The sequence below is a fragment of the Hylaeus anthracinus genome, unplaced genomic scaffold (genome assembly GCF_026225885.1).
Source record: "Hylaeus anthracinus isolate JK02 unplaced genomic scaffold, UHH_iyHylAnth1.0_haploid 11981, whole genome shotgun sequence".
Taxonomy (NCBI): Eukaryota; Metazoa; Arthropoda; class Insecta; order Hymenoptera; family Colletidae; genus Hylaeus; species Hylaeus anthracinus.
The window spans coordinates 1624497-1642797 of NW_026534329.1; the positions used below are offsets into that span (position 1 = coordinate 1624497).

The window sequence follows — 18301 nt, forward strand, 5'->3', positions numbered from 1 at the left end:
CGAGCATGGGTTTAATACAAACGTTTCGAAATTTCATGAAAATGTAAATAGAAAACTCGACATTTACCGAATTTTCGTGAGTTAGATTTCGAATGAAACAGGAAAATGGGGAATCAACTTTGATAGATAAATCGCGTGGAGTTGCGTTAAGTGAAACGATAAGTTGCTGTAATAACTGTTGCGATATCATCGACATCATTAATTATCAGTTTCCCCATCTCGTCGACCGCATCAATGAAATTTAACGCAATCGAACGATTAAACGGGCAGAGCGTTAAACCCGATCATATCGTAAACGAATTACCGGCGATATTATTTAGATATTTGACAGGCTACTAGACGAACGACGTGCCAGCGTATCGATAGAATCTTCGCGTTACGAAATCGCATAATTCACGGTGCGATCAAACTGGAACGATCGATTGCGGCGATGATTTTATCTATGCATTGTTTCCTTAAACGCGCGCTGCTATTTTTCGATAGTCGATCTCAATTGTTGGCGGGTGATACATAGTTGTTTTCGAACGGGGAAAGCTTTCGAGACAAAGATACACATTTATTCGCGCGAATGTTTAAATCAGCAAAAGGGAAATGTCGTTGAATCAAACGTGTAAGTAATGTAAAAATATTCTAAAAATTTCAATATCGATACTCGTTTGACTTTTCCTATAATTCGTCATTCCAAGATGGGCCGCAAGAACAGCTTCAAACGAGACACCATGGAAGTCCTAGCTCGCTAAATAAATAAAACCACAGAAACGGATAAGAGACAGAAAGTGTTAAATTCTTTCTAAGTGACGCGACCTCTCATGGCTCGAGTAGCATGGTAGTCTCAGATTCAGCTATAAATCTGAACAGGACAAGACCCTTGGACCTCTGGAAAGGCTTCTAGCAGAGCATAGAGCCGTCAAATCTTTGCATTATCAAAGAAACCCAGTGAAGGTTTAAATCACCCGTTAAGTCGATCTCCAGTGACACGAAACAAGCCCCACTTGACCATGTAAACAGAACCTAAATCACCGAGGAACAACCATCGACGTCCGTGCACGGTGAAATAATAACCGACTCACAGGGGCCACTGTGTCTCTCCGCACCCCAAGTCCTTGTCAACGACCCCTCGAACTGCTTAAGTTTCTTCGAGGTAAGCTCGAGGGCCGCGATACGTCTGTCCTCGGTAACACGAGAACCACGTTGCGATAGCACCCTCCTAGCGCTGTCGCTCCGTCGGCGAACACCCCTGGGGCCAGCAAACCGTGCGTAACTAACCTCGCGCACGCTTCGCGTATCGACGCCACCGTACACTGCCCTCCATTCGTGAAGCCTGCTCGCACATACGCCTAGATTTTACGCCTGAGCCTCGCTGGAACCCATTCGAGGCCTCAAAGACTAAATGCTAAATCCCTTACAAATTCCAATTCAGAGCCACTAGTCGTTCGCATCATCTTGACAACTTTCAGAAACCACCACCTCAACAAGCATCCTATTGGACACGCTTTATAAACAATTGCCTCCGATTCTAATACACTTGACAAAAAGCAATTCCCTCGAGCGTCAATCCAGCATCTGGCCAACCTCATGCAAGAGGCCACGAGTCAAGATCACCCAAGATCTCCTTCGTATCTGAACAGGACCACCGAGAATGGTCCTCGAGGACTCGACTAGAAAATTGATCTCGCTTTCTTCTTCCCCTCGTTCGAGGAAAGGGATTCTCTCGTCGATGGCTGGATTTTCGTTGGTCGTTTCCTGGGGGACCTGCACTCTGTCAAGACGAGTTTATCCGCGAAGTGACGGCAGCCGCGGCGACGGTCTGTTTACACCATAAAGCTGGTCGCGCGATCGGGTGTTATATTAGGTGCGGCGAAGTAGGCCGGTTACGAGGCTGCTTCGTTCCGCGGGTTCCAGCTTCGCTGACCGATTATGTATCTTTCCGCCGACGGGGTTTATTTGGTTACCGCTTGTCGAGGTATTTCCTATTTGGTGTTCCTAGGGACTTTCGATTGCAAATAGCCTGGTATTCCATCGTCTCGACGGATATAGTCGCGGAAGAATGCTTGGACTCCAGCTATTTTGGACACTTAGTGGTACGTTGACTGAGATTCTTAGCTCCTAGGACTAAAGCAGGCACTACGAAATTAAGTTTCAGGAAGAAGAAACAGTGGAGAAGCGACTTAAGGAAATTTGAATGACATCATTCGTGTATTACATCCTCCCGTGAGGTGTGGGAGTCCTAAGATTGTCGCGGAAGCGTCGAGCAGCCCAACGACAAGCATCCAAGAGAAATTGCTCCACTTCATCGGGTGATAACTCTCAGGTACAGCCCGATAGGCCAAAGTTGGAGCGCGGTTCGAGATACCGATCAAATTTACGGGTGTTTGGCGCGCGTGCTGCGGCGCTGACGCAAGCGGTGTATCGGTATCTATCGCGAGGGGAGCACAATGAGAGCTCGGTTCGATCCGGCCCCGATTTTCGTGACGCTCGTGGCGAACTGCTCGAAGGATTATCGTGGTTATCGCCGGGACGTGCACGCCCGCGCCGTTCAGCGCGCGCTTCGCCGCTGGAAAAGTGTCGAGCAGGCAATAATAATTAATGTTAAGCGATACGGAGTTCATCGAGCGACACGGGGTGATCGATGTCATAGGCCGGTCGTCTACCGATAACCCCTTCTCGTGACATCGCCTGGTAGTTATCGTTTCCACGAATCCCAGTTGCATACCGAATTCTTTCTCTCGCCACGGACTTTCTACGCCCGCGATAACGGCTGATTGCCGAACGTTTTGCGCGTCACGGAAGCTCCTCTTAGCTGGCACAACTCGTTGTGGGGCAGGCTCTCCAGAGTTAATACATAACGGTTGGAAATGTTTTTGTTACTTTGGCTGTACAGTGTTAGCATATGTGAATTGAAATAATTGTCGTTGGAAATGGTAGCAAAAATTTGGGAATGTTTCAGTCATTTTAAGAAGAAGATACGCGGTTCGAATTGGCTTGATGCAGAGTAAATAGGTGTAGCGTAAAATCATAAGAGCGGATTAGCTTTAAGAGTCCCGTTGTTCGACGATCCATAGAGCAACCACGGTCGACGAAAGCCCTAGGTTCTTCCGGCGCTCTATGTTTACAGGAAGACGATATTCTATTAAAGCGGGGCCAAGTAGTGTCACGTCGGCGCAAGCGTCCCCTGAGGATCAACCCTTTGCCAGTTCCTGCATAATCCACGACCCCGTGGAGACGCACGAAATTAGAGGCCCCTCTTCAATCCGGCGCACGCCGGAGAGAGGGATGATTTAGGGCAGAATTATCAGGAGGAATCCAATAACGAGAACCGCGGAATATGTACCGCAATGAATTAAGATTCGAGACCGTCCCCTGCACGCTTCGAACAGTAACGAACGAGAACTATGACGGGAATCGCCTCCAGGCAAATTGTGTGTTAGCCGAACACATGCAGAACGAACTTATTTGCAATAAGAACGGTTGGTGGGATCCGTAACAAGGGGAGGGTGAATTTTGTCGGCGATAATAGGGATGCGTGCACAAAATGTTCTAAACTCCTTGTCTAATATTCCTGAATTTTACTGAGACTACATTTTTTCGAAAATATCATTAATACAAGAATGGAATTTGTAAGAACTGTTTACGAACAGGGGTTCTAAATAAAATTGCTGCATCATGTTATGTTCGAGACTCCAATAATATATTTTCAATGAGTGCTATCTCCTGTGACGATAAATGCGTGTTATTTCCATAATGGCTTGTTTCGTTGCAGTATTGTCTGCATTCTTTAATAATAACACACTTCGTACTAAAAATATGTGTCTTCAGAAATGTCTCGATTTCGTATCCGTTAAGTTTAATCATTTTGGAGACAAGTTCCTCGATTATCGTTCGAACACTTTATCAATTACGAAACGTCAGGCGTGCCATAACGCTGCAAAACATTCGATTAAATAACGAGATTTCAGGTCATTTGCTTTTCGAGGAATTCGTGTCTCCATCCTTTTGCAGCGATCTCCGCAAGCACGACGTTCACCATATCACACGTTTCTGGGTATAGATTGCGATGCAATAAAACGTATCGTTTATAGATGAACTTTATTAGCTCGCACTCCAACGTTCCGTTAAGTGTCCCAATGAAACAAAAAAATATTCAATTGAAACTTGAGAGCTGGAAATAAAATGTTTCAACCGTCTAGACAACCGTCGGACGTCCTAATGGACGATTTCTCGCGTTTATATCACGCTGCAATCAATTTCTCCATGATCGGCTACTCCCACAGGCTCGTTGCTCCGTGAAACGCATTCCCACGACTTGCTATAGCTCGCACCTCGCTGTGTGTGCCTATCTGAGCTTACTGTAATTTGCAGGTAAGAGTGACCGAGCGAGTACCGCTTGTTCATTCTTTACACTCATTTAATTCTTGCTTTACATTACTTTGCATTTGCTTAGGTTCTCTTAATAATTCTCCCATTAGGGATGTTTGTAATCTGTTGAGGCCCTCTGGCCCCCTATAGCTTGGGTACCTCGGGATTGCTAAACCCGTACTATAGCTATAATCATAGCTACAGCCCCTGAGGGATCTACTGGTAAGAATTTGATCAGAATCAAATATACTAAAAATCAGATATACTAACATTATTCTTAGGCGATATGTTAACCGACTGAAAGGTCTTTGTAAAAGTTCGTACGTTGATAGGACCCTGAGAAATACTTTAGTTTCACCCCTTCCTAAATTCTCTTATATCCAAATGTTTCAGGCTCGACTCCCCCGAGACTTCAAACGACAGATCCCATGGCCAAAAGCCACGGTCGCAAGGACTTCCTTTGTCCAATCGCGGAATCACGTTTCCAAGTTCGGTGACGACTCCTTGACGAGGAGGTTCGATGGTTTCTTCGTCTTTCCAGCGAAGCACGGTCGTCCACGGCCAAGAATCGAGAAATGAAAGGACCGAAGTTGTTATGACAGTCAGCGGCGGACTATCCATCACCGAGATTTGGTCTCCACGGGCCGACCGCGGACCAACTTATCCAATATTTAAGGTTTTGTCCCTCGCGGCTGGGCTGATATATCACTCGCATTAATATATATTTGCGGGGGAGATAACTCTGGTTACAGCGCGGTGGGGAGGGGGCTGGCCAGTCGCGTAAACGACGGCCAAGATTCGTAGCCTCTTCGCGAATAATAGATACGACGTTATTTATTGCGCGCCGTTCGGAAAAATGAAACCGTTTGCCAATAAGGGCTCTTCCAGCGTTTCCCTTGATGCGACACTCGACGAAACGAAAGGGATGGAGCTGTTTGTTCGTCGAAATGAATAATTGTCACCTCGTTCCTGGTGGTACAAAGGTTTGTTCATTTCTGGCAGGGTATTCTTCTCCGAGACGAGATGGTTCGGTCTTCTTGCGTGGAAGAAACATGTCTCCGAAGCTATAAAATGTAAATCGTCGAAGAATCAGGAGCTCTCAGGTTCGGTCTTCATTTTCTTTTAAAGTAATCGAACTGCGGTAACTACATAAATCTATCATGTGGCTCTTAAATGAGACGTCGAGCAACGGATGGCGTAACCGGACAATTTAATAAGCAAATCTCGCGACGATCGTAAAGTTTCTTTCTCGATTCGCGCCGCTTCCGAGACGACTCGATTTACAGTGGCGCGCGCGAACCGTGACGCCATAACGAAGTTCGCAATAAAAGATAAATGATCCCCGAAGTAGTTTATTTGGGGAACGTATCGTTTCCAGAATTTTATAGACTTCCTCGATCGTTAAGCTGAAATCACGCGCGGGCTTCGTGTCTCGGTTCGATTCTACGCTTCGTTCCTTTCTATTCGAATCCTTCCGACGCTGATTATTTATTTTTCTCGATTCGTCGTTTCCTTAAACATGGCGGAGCAGCCCTCTATTAATAAAACAGCGTAACTGTTCATCAGCTACGCGTACCTGTCCCATTTGTGTGTAGCCCATAGCCAAAACTAAACTTTCTTGTAATTGGATCAAAGTCAACTACTCACTCCAGGTTCGAAAATGTACCCCACCCCATTCGGTTACCTGTTCGATGTTCCAATAAGAAAATGATCGAACACGATATTTATCAGAATTCTTATTACATGCTCCGCAAACCTCTCATCCGTTCAAAGACGAGACCGCGTCACAAGCAAACGACCAACGCTTCGAGGAAAAACGTTTAATCGAGGCATCCTCCCAACTGGCTGCGAAACTAACTCAATTACCCAAATGATAATGACGCACGTCAGCGGGAATATTGCAAAGTAGCGCCGTTTCGGCCGTTTTTCGGACCCGGTGCAACGTTTTCCCATTCGTTTCGAGTTCGCCGAAAGGAACTCGACGGGCGTTAATCACGCGATGCTATTCTTTTTTCCAAATTGCACGGGCTGCGCTAAAATTGTTGGCTTAAAACTTTGGCTGCGTGCGGCATTCGACCGGGCGGGGGAACGATTATGAAGCAAAAACGCGACCACACGCGAAACTAACGTCTGCCAGTTTGTTGCGAGCGCGAAAGTGGAGCGATGGGACCGAAGACGAGTTTCGGAAACACCTGTCAGATATGTTGATGGAAGATAACTGTCGAAATCGAACACATACTAGTCGCACAGTTAATATTCGTTACAGGAAACAGAAGCGATCTCAAGAGTCAGGCATCGTCGTACAATTACTTCACAGTGAGACGTGTCGACAAAGAAGGAGAGCGAGGAGGGGCGCTTCATTTCATAATTCCAGCGTGGAACAATTTCCACTTTGATCTTTCGGCATAAGAAAAGAGGTGGCGGGGTCGGAGGGACCGGGAAAAAGAATGAAAGGAGCTACCAAGAGGATTCTTCGGGTCCGTGACGCAGCCTCGAACTCGTTAAGGTCGTCGGGCAGAAGGGCTGGCTCGAAAAGCACCGGACATAACGCTAACGCGGCGCATACAAACGGCCGCTAATGGCGCGGATAGCTTTTGTTGTTTTTAATTAACCCTTTCTTTTAAGACGACCGGGGGGAGCGGTAAAGCCAGCGGAAAAGGGTTGAGAAGGCGCTCCTTTCCTGCCTTATATACCCTTCCCTGGACCCATCCCTTCTCGTCCCGCGGGGGATGTAAATATGCCGGGAATTGCACCTAGGAGACAGCCTTGCCTCCGACGTTCCCTGCAATTAAACCTTCATCTAATTAGCTAGACCGATTGCCGGCGGGACCCGCGGGATCGACTGGAAAGTGATTCTACCTGCCCTGCGAACAATTTCCTCCAGCTCTGTCGCGCGTGTACACGTTCCATTAGCTCAGAAATAATCTAACTCGAGCGGAGAAAACAACCAGCATTCTTTTTAGCGAAGATCTGCATCGTTTACCGTTTTATCTTATCGATCCTAGACAAACTATAGTCCGAGACTATGCAATAAAGCAATTTCGTTTAATCGTCGGTCGTTTACGAACGCGATACGCTTGGAATGGAATTATTGCAAGAAATGTACCGAAACGGTTCCCCTTATCGGGCAACTGATAAGTTTATTTTAACTCCCCGGTAATTAATTCTTACGATGGTCGGTGAGTGGCAAGGAAACATTATCTTTCAATTGATTGCGTCCTTCCCTCGCGACCGAGACTAAAAGACATGCTCGTAACTCATCCTCTTTCACAACTTTTAACGATACAATAAAAGCCGCGATACATCACTGCGCGCGTTTCTTTCACTCGAATTTAATCGATCGAGGAAGCTTCAAATATCCGTGTAGAAATTGTAATCGAATGCAAGTGGAGCTAGGTGTTCGTGCGGTTCAAATACTCGTTTTAATAACTTGATGGACCCCAGGAAATGTTCGAAACTTGCCCGAAGCATTCGTAACAGCAACTGCGGAGAAAAGGGGGAGGAATCGCGTTAGGGAGTCGGCGCTTTGTCGCGGTCACGGGGCTGTCAATCACCGGTGATAGGAGGCGACACATTAATCTCAAGAAGAGCCCGTTGACCGCACAACGTCCACTCCTCTTCTGCGGTCAAACGAACCTCACGACCTCGTCTCTCGCTGCGCTCCTCCTTTTTACTGGCTGCAAGCCGCGGGAATCGTCCACGCCTGCCTCCTGACGCTTTGTCGTACCTCGAGAACTTCGGATTGCCCTCTCGTGGCCGCGGTTGTGGCTCTTCAACCTCCGTGGAGGATTGCCACTGCTCCCTTTGACATCGAACACCTTTCACTGGGCGCCACCAAAGAAGATTCTTTCGGCAAGTGTGAAGTCTACAGGCGATGGTCTCTGAACCGACCTTTCGGTGGTTAAACAAAACAGAGGCAGATGCTAGAGATCATATACAGGGTGTATCATCTGAATATCTGTTTCAATTGTGATAGAAAATATTGCCTAGAAAATCTGGAATCATAGCATAACATCGTCCACGTTCCGAATACCTCTTTCCAAGATCCGCTATCCCCACTGCTCCATTTTTTCCATAAATAAGCAACGTGTTTTTGGTGGTTCCAATTATGTTATGGTACATTTCACGGGGTCTCGAATTTTCATGCGCGGCGCACGTAAGAGGAATATCCGATCACGGACAGCGACGTCCGCAAAAACTGACCGTGGCTGACAAATGCTCAGGGAGGCGTAGCCGGACGTCTTTACGGATGAGAAACGGACGGCGGGGTTATCCGCGTTATTAAGTGCCGCGTTTCCAGCAGGAATAGCGTCATTTGTTTGGCCCGATATCGCTCAGGCTAATTCGCGCTTCGCTAAACCAGCCAAGACACGGGTGAAGGTGTTGCCACCATCTTCCTGACGACACTGATGAACTAGGACTAGGCGTTACTTTTCTGGCATTGAATTAATACAAGTTAATAGGAATTGTTTTGAAGTGCATTGGAGATCATTGTTTAGAGACTAGTAGACAAGGAAATCGATTTATGCCAATTTGATTTTTTCTTCACCCTCCATTTGAAGAGACGAAGCTAGGTGTTCCATCAGGCTACGGACTTATCATTCCCTAGTGAATGGAGCGTAGAGAACGAAAAGTTTCAGAAGCTACACTTGCACGTGACTTGGCGCAAAAGATTGGAATATGTTCAGAAGCTAGCACAGGGTCACAATTCACCATTTGCTGTCAATCGAAGGAAACTTTGGGGCCCAGAGGTGTCTGCGCGTGAAGACTGATCCTTTCACACGGGGGCTCAACGAAACGTTACCAAAGGCGCTTGGGTTTCAGAGAAGGACGGAGGAAGCGGGACGGGAGTAAAGTGGAAGAGATTTATCGGGCCGGCGTGTCGTGAGCCGCGGAATACAGCATGGGTCTGGAGGCAGCGCGACTCGGGCCACCCATTCGGCCGATCGCACCGATAAACGCATTATTTAATTACCGTGAGTAATTACCGATTATTACACGGCGCGGCCTGTCCAGGCGCACTGTCCCGCCATTAATTACACGAACGATCGGACGAAACACTCGTTACGCAGCACTCTTTAATCGGAGGGACTTGGCGCGGTCTCTACTTCTCCTTTTGGGACGTTCGCGCGACAGGGAGGATCGTTCTTTTTGTTTATTTTTCATCCTGAGCGAGAATCAAGGGTTAGATTTATACGTCGCCCTTGAGGATATCGACGAACCGGTGGCCTTGAGTATTGGACGACCTTGGCCGAGGAGGTTGTAACGCGATCTTGAAATCGACAAGTAAGAGTGTGAGTCGAAGCTTAAGGTTGGAAGAGAAGTTGTTACGATGATTGAGATTTAATTTATTTGATAGGAATTTCGATTAATAAACGATAATAAACAGTTCAATTTCATCATATGAGGCCCAACTATGAACTATGACATCGAATCCCGTCGAGTTGCGACGGTATCCCAAGGTCGACGCGGCAATTCTCGGGATTAGGATTAAATATTGATGGCAAGCTTGATACAGATTAATGTGGATTCTCCATGGCTCGATCTATTCGCGCGACCCAAGAGTGATTTGTCTCTCGTCTCCGGTGCTCGCCAAAAGGATAGACAGAGGAGCGTATCCACCCTTCGATCGTCCATCCCAAAGGAGAGACAGAGAGAGAGAGAGAGAGAGAGAGAGAAATGTCCAAGATCGAATGCAATATTGCAATTGCAGCTAGAACTGTATACAAATTCAAACTCAATCCATATAATTATCCCAGACATTGAATTCTGACTAATAGTTAGATTGCTTTGAATGTTATCTATTAAAAATGGTCCATGCAGTCAACGATCTCATCATACATCAAGGACCTATCCCTCGATCATCCAATCTTGAAGAAGGAAGAGGTTCTATTACCACCTCTGACGTTCCAAGGATCGTCTGGCCCTCTTATCTGCTCAGTTTCTCCCTTTATCTCCAGATTCGCCACGGCCTTCGCGGCAGTCGTTCAACCCCGTTCCATTCTGTTATGATGAACTGTGTCGCTAGGGAGGGCACTCGCTCCGAGATTCACCCTCCTAGGGGAATCTATTAGCGCGTCAGGATACGGATGCCAACTTATTTACTCTGGCGATAACGTCGAATTACTTCCGAAGCGAACACGAGTGATGGAAGAAATAAAAAATCTCTAGAGTTTGTGATTGAAATGTTCGAAAATGCTGAATTTAATTAAGGTAAGAAGAGAGGCTGAAGATCCTAAAACGTTCACGCTAGGGCTAGTTTCCCCCATTTCCAAAACCGTTTAACGTTTCATAGCGATCAAAGTTGAAAAATCGCCAAGAACACGTTGTCCGTATGGAAGTCGTTCGAAGATCCAAAGCGTCGCGACGTAGCCTTTCCTCGGGCTGGCTGACGGTTTACGGAAGGCGTCGCGGCGCTCGGTTGGTGCGCGGAGGGGGATTGCCACGGGTCGACGCGCGTGTCGTCGCTCGAAGCCGGCAGTGAAAATGGTTTGTGCCAGAAAGTCTCGGATAAGTTAAACACGGCCCGCGGTCCCGGGGCGTCGTAAAGCGCCGCGGCGCCTTCGTGTTTACGCGGAGACGTCGAGGCCCACCAACCGCGTCATCCCTTTCCATCGACACTCTCTGCCCGTCTCTCTTCCTCGCTCGAGCTCGAGCTTCGGTCGCATCAAACCTCTCTACTTATTTCACGTCTATTTTCGACCGCGTGACAAATCTTCTATGTTGGCCAGATTTATCGAGCGACATTCTGGCCCGTGCCGCGACCATATGGTAGCCACGCCAGCTATTTTCGACCGCGAGGTGCGATCCCTTCCCTCCCTCGACAAGTGTATCCACTCCGATCGCGAGCAGAGGAAACGATTAGCTGTCGAATAGGTTTCTGTCGCTAGGAACGGTTTCATCCCTCTGTATCGAAGGGTAGGAGTTACCCCATCGGTATTTTGCGTCTTCATGGCGAAGAGATTCGTCGCGGAGCGTTGTGATCAAAGCTCTTCCGATTGACGTTTAAAGTGAGCCTAAAGCCTATCAAGGTAGTTGGGAAGAGTCGATTTTTGGTACATACCAGATATTTCCAATTCTATGTTAGGATTGGCGAGAGGTCTTTTAGTTTCAAGAACGTCCTGCTATCTACAGAAACACCACAGTCGATAACTAGCGTTGCCACCGAACTCGAGTCATCAAGGTCCAGTCCCCGCACCCAGAAGACAAAGCGACCGAAAGAAGAAATAATCGACCGGGCCAGGAGACTCAAAGAGATCGAGAAGGGACGTCTTCGCGCGAGCAGCAAACCGGACGGTGATTTACGAGCGTGTATTCCGTCGCTGGAATTTGTCAGACCCTGTCCGTGGATGCCCATAGGTGTTCCTTCGACCTCTCGATATCGATCTTCCTTTGTACGCGCTCGTGTACGTGTGCCCACGAATCAAAATCGAGGGAGAGAAGAATCGAAAGCGTAGGAGAGAGAGAGAGAGGAAGGTGGCGTGAAAGCTGCGTTCCCTTCGCGCGGAGAAAAACTAAGTCTTAATAAAGCTGAGCCAAGATAAATTGGTACATTAGCATCTCTGCTGTGATTCATGGTGACGTTCTCCGAGCTGGTGAATCGGGAAGGGAAATGATATATCGTCATTAACATTGGTTTCATATTAGAACAAATAGAGGCGCGTTTTAGACCTTAAAAGCCGCGACGTCGTCCCCAGGCCTTAATGGGGCGTAATGCACCCCCGGGAAACTTTCACGGAACGTTGTCGTCGGTGACTTGTACTTTCGTTGGCCATCTGGCCGAGCCATTGTTTCTCTGGGAGACAATAGGGAGAAAGGTGATTATAGGAGGGACTTCCTTTCGCTCGAAAACGGAGATAGCGGATGGATGGTACAAAATTGAAATCGTTACGAGCGAGAATCGAATGGGATCCGTGGGAATTTTCAAAGAATTGAGAGTATCGAAAGTTTGGTCTTGATACTTAAAAAAAAAACGGTTACTTTCTGAGCCAACAAAGTAGAATCCACCGTTAAATCTCTATCTAGAACACGCGTCAGTAAACATTATATTTTTCGCAAGGACAATCCAAATATTTAAATATTCCAAAAGTATGATCTACCTCGTTCGTCTTTGTCTGATTTCCATAATGATTTCCCTAGAAACTATCGCAGCCGAAAGCACCGAATTGCCAGTAATCGTTTCCGGTGCACAAATCACACAAGCCCCGTGATTCTCCAAAAAACGATTTGTGTCCCTCTCGGCCGGCAATTACAGGTAAATTTATTCTGGTTTCTCGTGTAAACGCGCGAGACGAAGATTCGACGTCTCGATATTAGCGTGCGAGACCGCAGGGCGAAACAAAGGGCGCGACAGGGGGTGAGAGCAACCCCTGATCCGATGTAATTCACGGTTTGCCGGTGCATTTATTAACCAGCACAGCCGTGTCACTCCCGGCGACGCCTATTCCGATGATTTATCGTGCACGCGCCCGAGACGCGTAAATCCCTTTCGCAGGGCCAGAGTTCGCCGTGGCGTCTTCCTTCGGCTAGCCCGCGGCCGCCCTTCCTCTGTCTTCCAGCTGCTGTCGAATCGACGCTGCAGATGGAAACGCAGATGTTGCGTTTCAACCCTGTCACCGCTCGGGACGCCTAGCTGCTTTCCTTTCCGTACCCAAGGCAAGAGCACCTTTGATCGACGTGTCTGAATTTTGGTAATGTCGTTTTAATAACGGACCATTTCTGGCAAAGGGAGTATATCTCTTTTGGAGGAGTGGACGTAAAGACCGTGAAGCAGTCACTTATAAGAAATAACAGGGAAGGTAACGTGGATTGTATTGTAGCGGATGATGACTGGGCTTGTGGTCTCATCTTTAAGGCCATTTTGTCCCAAGAAAACGATTGTTGCGTTGTAAACGCAGCCTCGCCATGGGAAAAGCGCCCCTCGGACGCATCCTTTGCGCCTAGCACGCGAGGCACGCGCTGAAAGAATAAAATTCAGTCAGAACGTACGTGCATCTAATAAATAGTTGGAGCCGAAGCGGGACGATTAACCGTCGGGGCGCACGGCAGAATTTCTTTCTGCTCCCGTTTAACCTTTAACGAGCGGATACGCATACTTTGAATTCCGTTGCTCTTCCTGGTAATACAGAGAGCCGAGCAATTTCGCCGTAGCCGGCCAGGGAAAATTTCACGAAGTTCGCCTTCCAATACTTTACGTGCCTGGAAACCAGTCATCTGCGTCGTTCATTCGCGATCCACCGCCACCAATTAACTGTTTTTCACCGTCTGTCCGGCCATTGGGCGCGTCCACGAACCCTTATCGATCCATCGCGTGCATCGATACGTCCTCCATCGCAATCTTTCTCTTCCTGATTCCTCAGATCAGATTTATGATGTTTGGGAACTTCTTTTCTAATTTTCAATGAATTTTAGTGGGAGAGAAGGGTCGAAAATTTGGAGTACGATGCATTGCGCTTCGATTCTCTCCAAACTTTCCTCTAGACGCAAAGACAGACATCCATCGTTGCTTTCGCAAGACGATTCGACGCGTCGAACCCGAATGAAACTTTAACCATAACGGAATGGTATCAGGATGCTCGAGGGACTTCCGCGGTAGACTCGAACGAAGGACGAAAGGATCATTAGCGGTCAACGGGGTTCGTTGGCGCACGGGTGTCCGATGAAAACTGTATTGAAGCGGCCCTCTCGAGAAGACAGACACGTCCCATCGATATAAATAAAGTATCGGGGGAGGGAGGGTGGATAGAGGAGAGGGTTCGAGCTGACACAACGACGGGGCAAATGAAAAATGCCGAGACGGACGATCAATGTAAATATATTCATGACGTGGGGTGGCTGCTCGCGGCACGGGGATGTCAGATATATGTATACGCGTACACACGGAGTTTTATACGATGGGGTTTCGGGCCGAGGACTCGATGGCACTTGGACGGCACATAATTCATTCTTTGGCAGCTCATTACAATTTAAAAAGGCCTTTGTCAGAGTGTACACTCTGACCGTGATTCCTTACGAGCTCACGACTTGCTCGCGCGTCAGGGGCCTGTCACCTTCGGGACAGCGAAACGAGCGCTCCTCGAGGACCCTTCGAGGACCTCGTCCTTCCACGAACGACAACCGAACTCCTTAATTTACCAGTTCACGATGAACGTCGACAATCTCACTCGTCTACATACCTTCTCCTCTTTAGGGCTAACAACTACCAAGCCAGTCAATTTTACCCATGCACTTCTAATTCTCTTTTAACATAAAACGTATGGAGTACAAATTTAAAGCGGATGAATATTTTCAAACGATGCAATTTCTCGAAAATTAACACTAGTTGATGAACATAAACACTAGTCCAACCTAACTCGTAAGCACGATTCAACTTCTCAGTTTCTAATGCAGCACCCAGCATCCTCCTCACCAACGATAGTTTTATCAGCGACGTCGCTCGAAGGAATCACGATTTGCGCCGAGGACGAGGATTGAATCGTGCACCGTGTATGCTCCGATACTCCGAGCGATCTTTCTGCCTCGTGTTAGCTTGTCGGAGGAACCGATATCTCCTTTCGTTGCGATTGTTTCGTCCCGAAACGACAAATTGTCCTGATCGCTGGAGGATCGAGGACGTCGATGGTTTTTTGCCGTACGAAACGGAACCGGTCCGTGTTGCGAACAAAAGGAGCAGCGACGAATCCTCGACCATTCGGGATTTCTAATTCCAGACATCCGATGGGCCATGTCGAAAGGGAAATGACTCCGTTGGCGTTTTCGAGATTCCCGGCCGATTGCTGCGATAGTCTTTTGTACCAGCGATCTTGATGAATGGCACAGGGACGATCTGCCTCGACGTCGGCGTCGCATCGAAAGCGGGCCATTGGGATGATTAGAACGACGAACGAGGAGAATAAGCGCTACTGTTCTAGTAAACGAGAAGATTCATCTGTTTGGAGTTGGTATTATTTATTAATTAATCGATAAACGTGCAAGCAACCAAGGAATAATGACTTCTTCGAGGGTTAAAAAGGCGAAAATTTGTTTAAACTAAAAAGTATGCTCAAGAAGACAGAAAGAATGCTTCAGATTCCTTTGGAAATAATGACGTCTTTTTACTTTCTTTGTTTTCGAAACAAGAGGCAGAGAAGCTGCTCTCTCGCGACCTGTCTTTCTTTTCTGGAACACGGGGAGGGTAAGAAGAAGAGGCTACCTCGGAGGAAAATGCAACTGCGTCCCCGTGGGACTAGAATTGATATGTATTCCGCGCCGCGGCACGTCCAATCTATCGCGGGTCAAGCAGCCGGAATTTTAAGCGCGATACACACCAACGTACATCCAGATCTCCAAGAGGGTGTTTTGTACCAGTAACGTACAGGGTGTCCCGTTAGGTTTTGAGTTACATGGCTCATCTCCACGACCACGATCTACGATACTTGACGTTTCTAAATAAGTTTTCTATTATAAACGATCTCACACAGATTTACAAGCTACAGACTTGCATGAGAATCGTAGGATACTTCCATTCGATACAAGTGAGTAGTACTTGTTTTCTGGCTCATCGAGGGTCAATTTGGTGTGGAACATTTCAGGGAGGATAAATGGTCAAGATTCCAGCTGCTCCACCCTGTATATTCGCGAACATTGTGCTCCAAGTGTAGCGGACAGCGACGAACACGGACCAATCGCTTCTTCTATACATCCTGAAACTTACGAGGGCATAAAGCTCGCCCTTCTCTCTCTCTTTATATATATATATATATATATATATATCGGCCGATACGTATGCATACATAGGCGTTATGCTAGGAACGGATCGCGTGCGCCGCCACAGAGAAGGGTGAAGCGGTGGCCGCGAAGGGACGGCCACTGGTCATCGTCGGAAAATTGAATTTCGTCCCCGAGGGCCGCTCGGATGAAGTATGCTGACAGTTGGAAAATTCGCGTTTTACCGTGTGCACGCGACCCTGAACCCCCAACCGCTGGAAAATCTTCGACAACCTATTTCGGTCGTCTCCAAGATGAATCCTTAAATTGGGGGTGTATTCTTAAGTTTGGGAATTCACGAGTAAATTTCACGGTCTTAGATTTGTATACTTTTGTATTACTTACTACAAGCACTTGTAGATCGTTGTACGTCTAATTCAAAGAAGGATTACTCGGAAATATCGAAGATTGTAGTCTTCGTTTCATTGTATTGATTAAATAAATGGTGGAAAACTTGAGGTACTCACCGTGGGGCACCCAACCATGGTGACACTTGTCGCAGTACCGGATGTGTCGTTTCCCCGGCGTGAAAGAATCGCAGGAGCATCCGGTGATGGTGCACCTGATGGACTGTAACGCAAACAAAGTAATGATCAGCACGAAAAGTAATTGGTCGCTAAAATTAATGTTTGCGCTTGGTAAAAGAATGGTCGGACATATTTTACATTCTTTTCTATTTCTTAGGCATTGTTAGACGCCACTCCATTTATCACAGATCAGGTCAAAAACGATCGAGCAATCATCGAAGTTCGTTACGCGAGAGACTTGGATAAACGTTGAAAAACAGTGGTCGTTCGTTAAGACTGAAAAGGTGAAACGTCTTGAGAGTGAGTTTTATTCGTCGACTTTTCAGCCTGGAGGAAATATCCCCGGACAGTTTGGCGCGGATTAAAGGATCGTTGCCACGGGCGAGTCGGAAAAAAGGGGGTGTGGTATTTTGAGTGACCGTTTGGCATAACGCCACCCCAGAGGAAGCTCGTAAGAGACGAGGCTGCTCGTCGGATTTTAAGGAACGGTGAATATTTTCCGCCCTTCGGCACGAAATTAACCCCTTGGGAGCCACCATCCAATCCGACCCCCGCGGCTGAAAGGAAGCAACCAACCTCCTGGATCGGGTATTACTTTATGTACGCGGCGGAAAAGTTTATTTTGCGCCCCGTTCCCGGTTACCTACAGGTATCCTTGGCTCTCGGTGCTTCGTTGCGACCGAAACAAGGGGAAAAAAAAGTATTAATTCCTCCTCTTCCATCTTTCACGCGTTCGAAAGTTCCCCGTTAACAAACACGGATCCGCACTAAGGGGAACTTCCGATCCTTATTAAACGGACGCCCTTGTACCGTCCGACGTCATTTTCATCATGGCTTCGCGAGACGACCTGGAAATCTCTGCCGAGGGCGCATCCAGCTTCCAGGAAAATCTACTCGCCGAGGAAAGTTTCACGAGCATTTACCGTTTTGTTCGCAACCTGACGAGCAGAGGGATAATTTTTTATTTATATGCACCGCGAATTAAATTTGGTTTTCAACGAATCTGTGGAGGTTCGTCTTACGAAATAAAGTCTGGAATAGTAGCCCAAACGAATAATAAATACATACTCCAGACCTGCATAAGTATATAGCTTAAAAAATCCCAAGAAAAGAAGAAAGAAAAGCGAGTCACATTTATCACGAGCTCGTCGAACAGATACGATTGCCTCGGTGTGAATTTTCACGGCCGATTCTCAGCTCGACCACCTCTGCCGTTATTTCCTCGAAGAAACAGCCATTAGAAACGCAACCAGTCACTCGGTTCGCCGCACAGACAGCCAATAACCGCGCAAAGAAACGCAAACGTGTTTCATTAGCTCGCAGGACGAGCCGATTAATCATTCGGTGGGGAGTTGTTTTCAAAAACAGCGAATTGATGAACTCGTCGGCGCGCTGGCAGGGTCGTCGTCGTTGTTCCCGGGTCTAATCGGAAGATATACAACCGCGAGGAATATACAGAAGCTGCGAGCAGCGTCCTTAAGCGGGTAGTATTAAGCAGAGGAACGGCGATGATAAAACGCCGCGCGCCGGCAGAGAGCCGGCAATAAATGTTTCGTGGCTCGTAAAAATGTTATTGCCTCCTGTACACCGAGATAGCGAAAGACAGTGCGCGAAAGAAGCGAAGGGTATGCAAAGGAAGGAAGAACAACCGCCGTGTCCTCGTGGAAAAAGAG

At 47.4% G+C, this 18301-nt stretch overlaps 1 protein-coding gene across 1 annotated transcript in view; it reads right to left on the minus strand.

The window, feature by feature from the left end:
• Nucleotides 1-18301, minus strand: part of LOC128885569 (uncharacterized) — a 215874-nt gene that overhangs the window by 126540 nt on the left and 71033 nt on the right. Inside the window, exon 3 of the mRNA XM_054139667.1 lies at nt 16569-16671. Within this exon, the coding sequence (XP_053995642.1) occupies nt 16569-16671 (103 nt within the window). The remainder of the gene's footprint in view (nt 1-16568; nt 16672-18301) is intronic.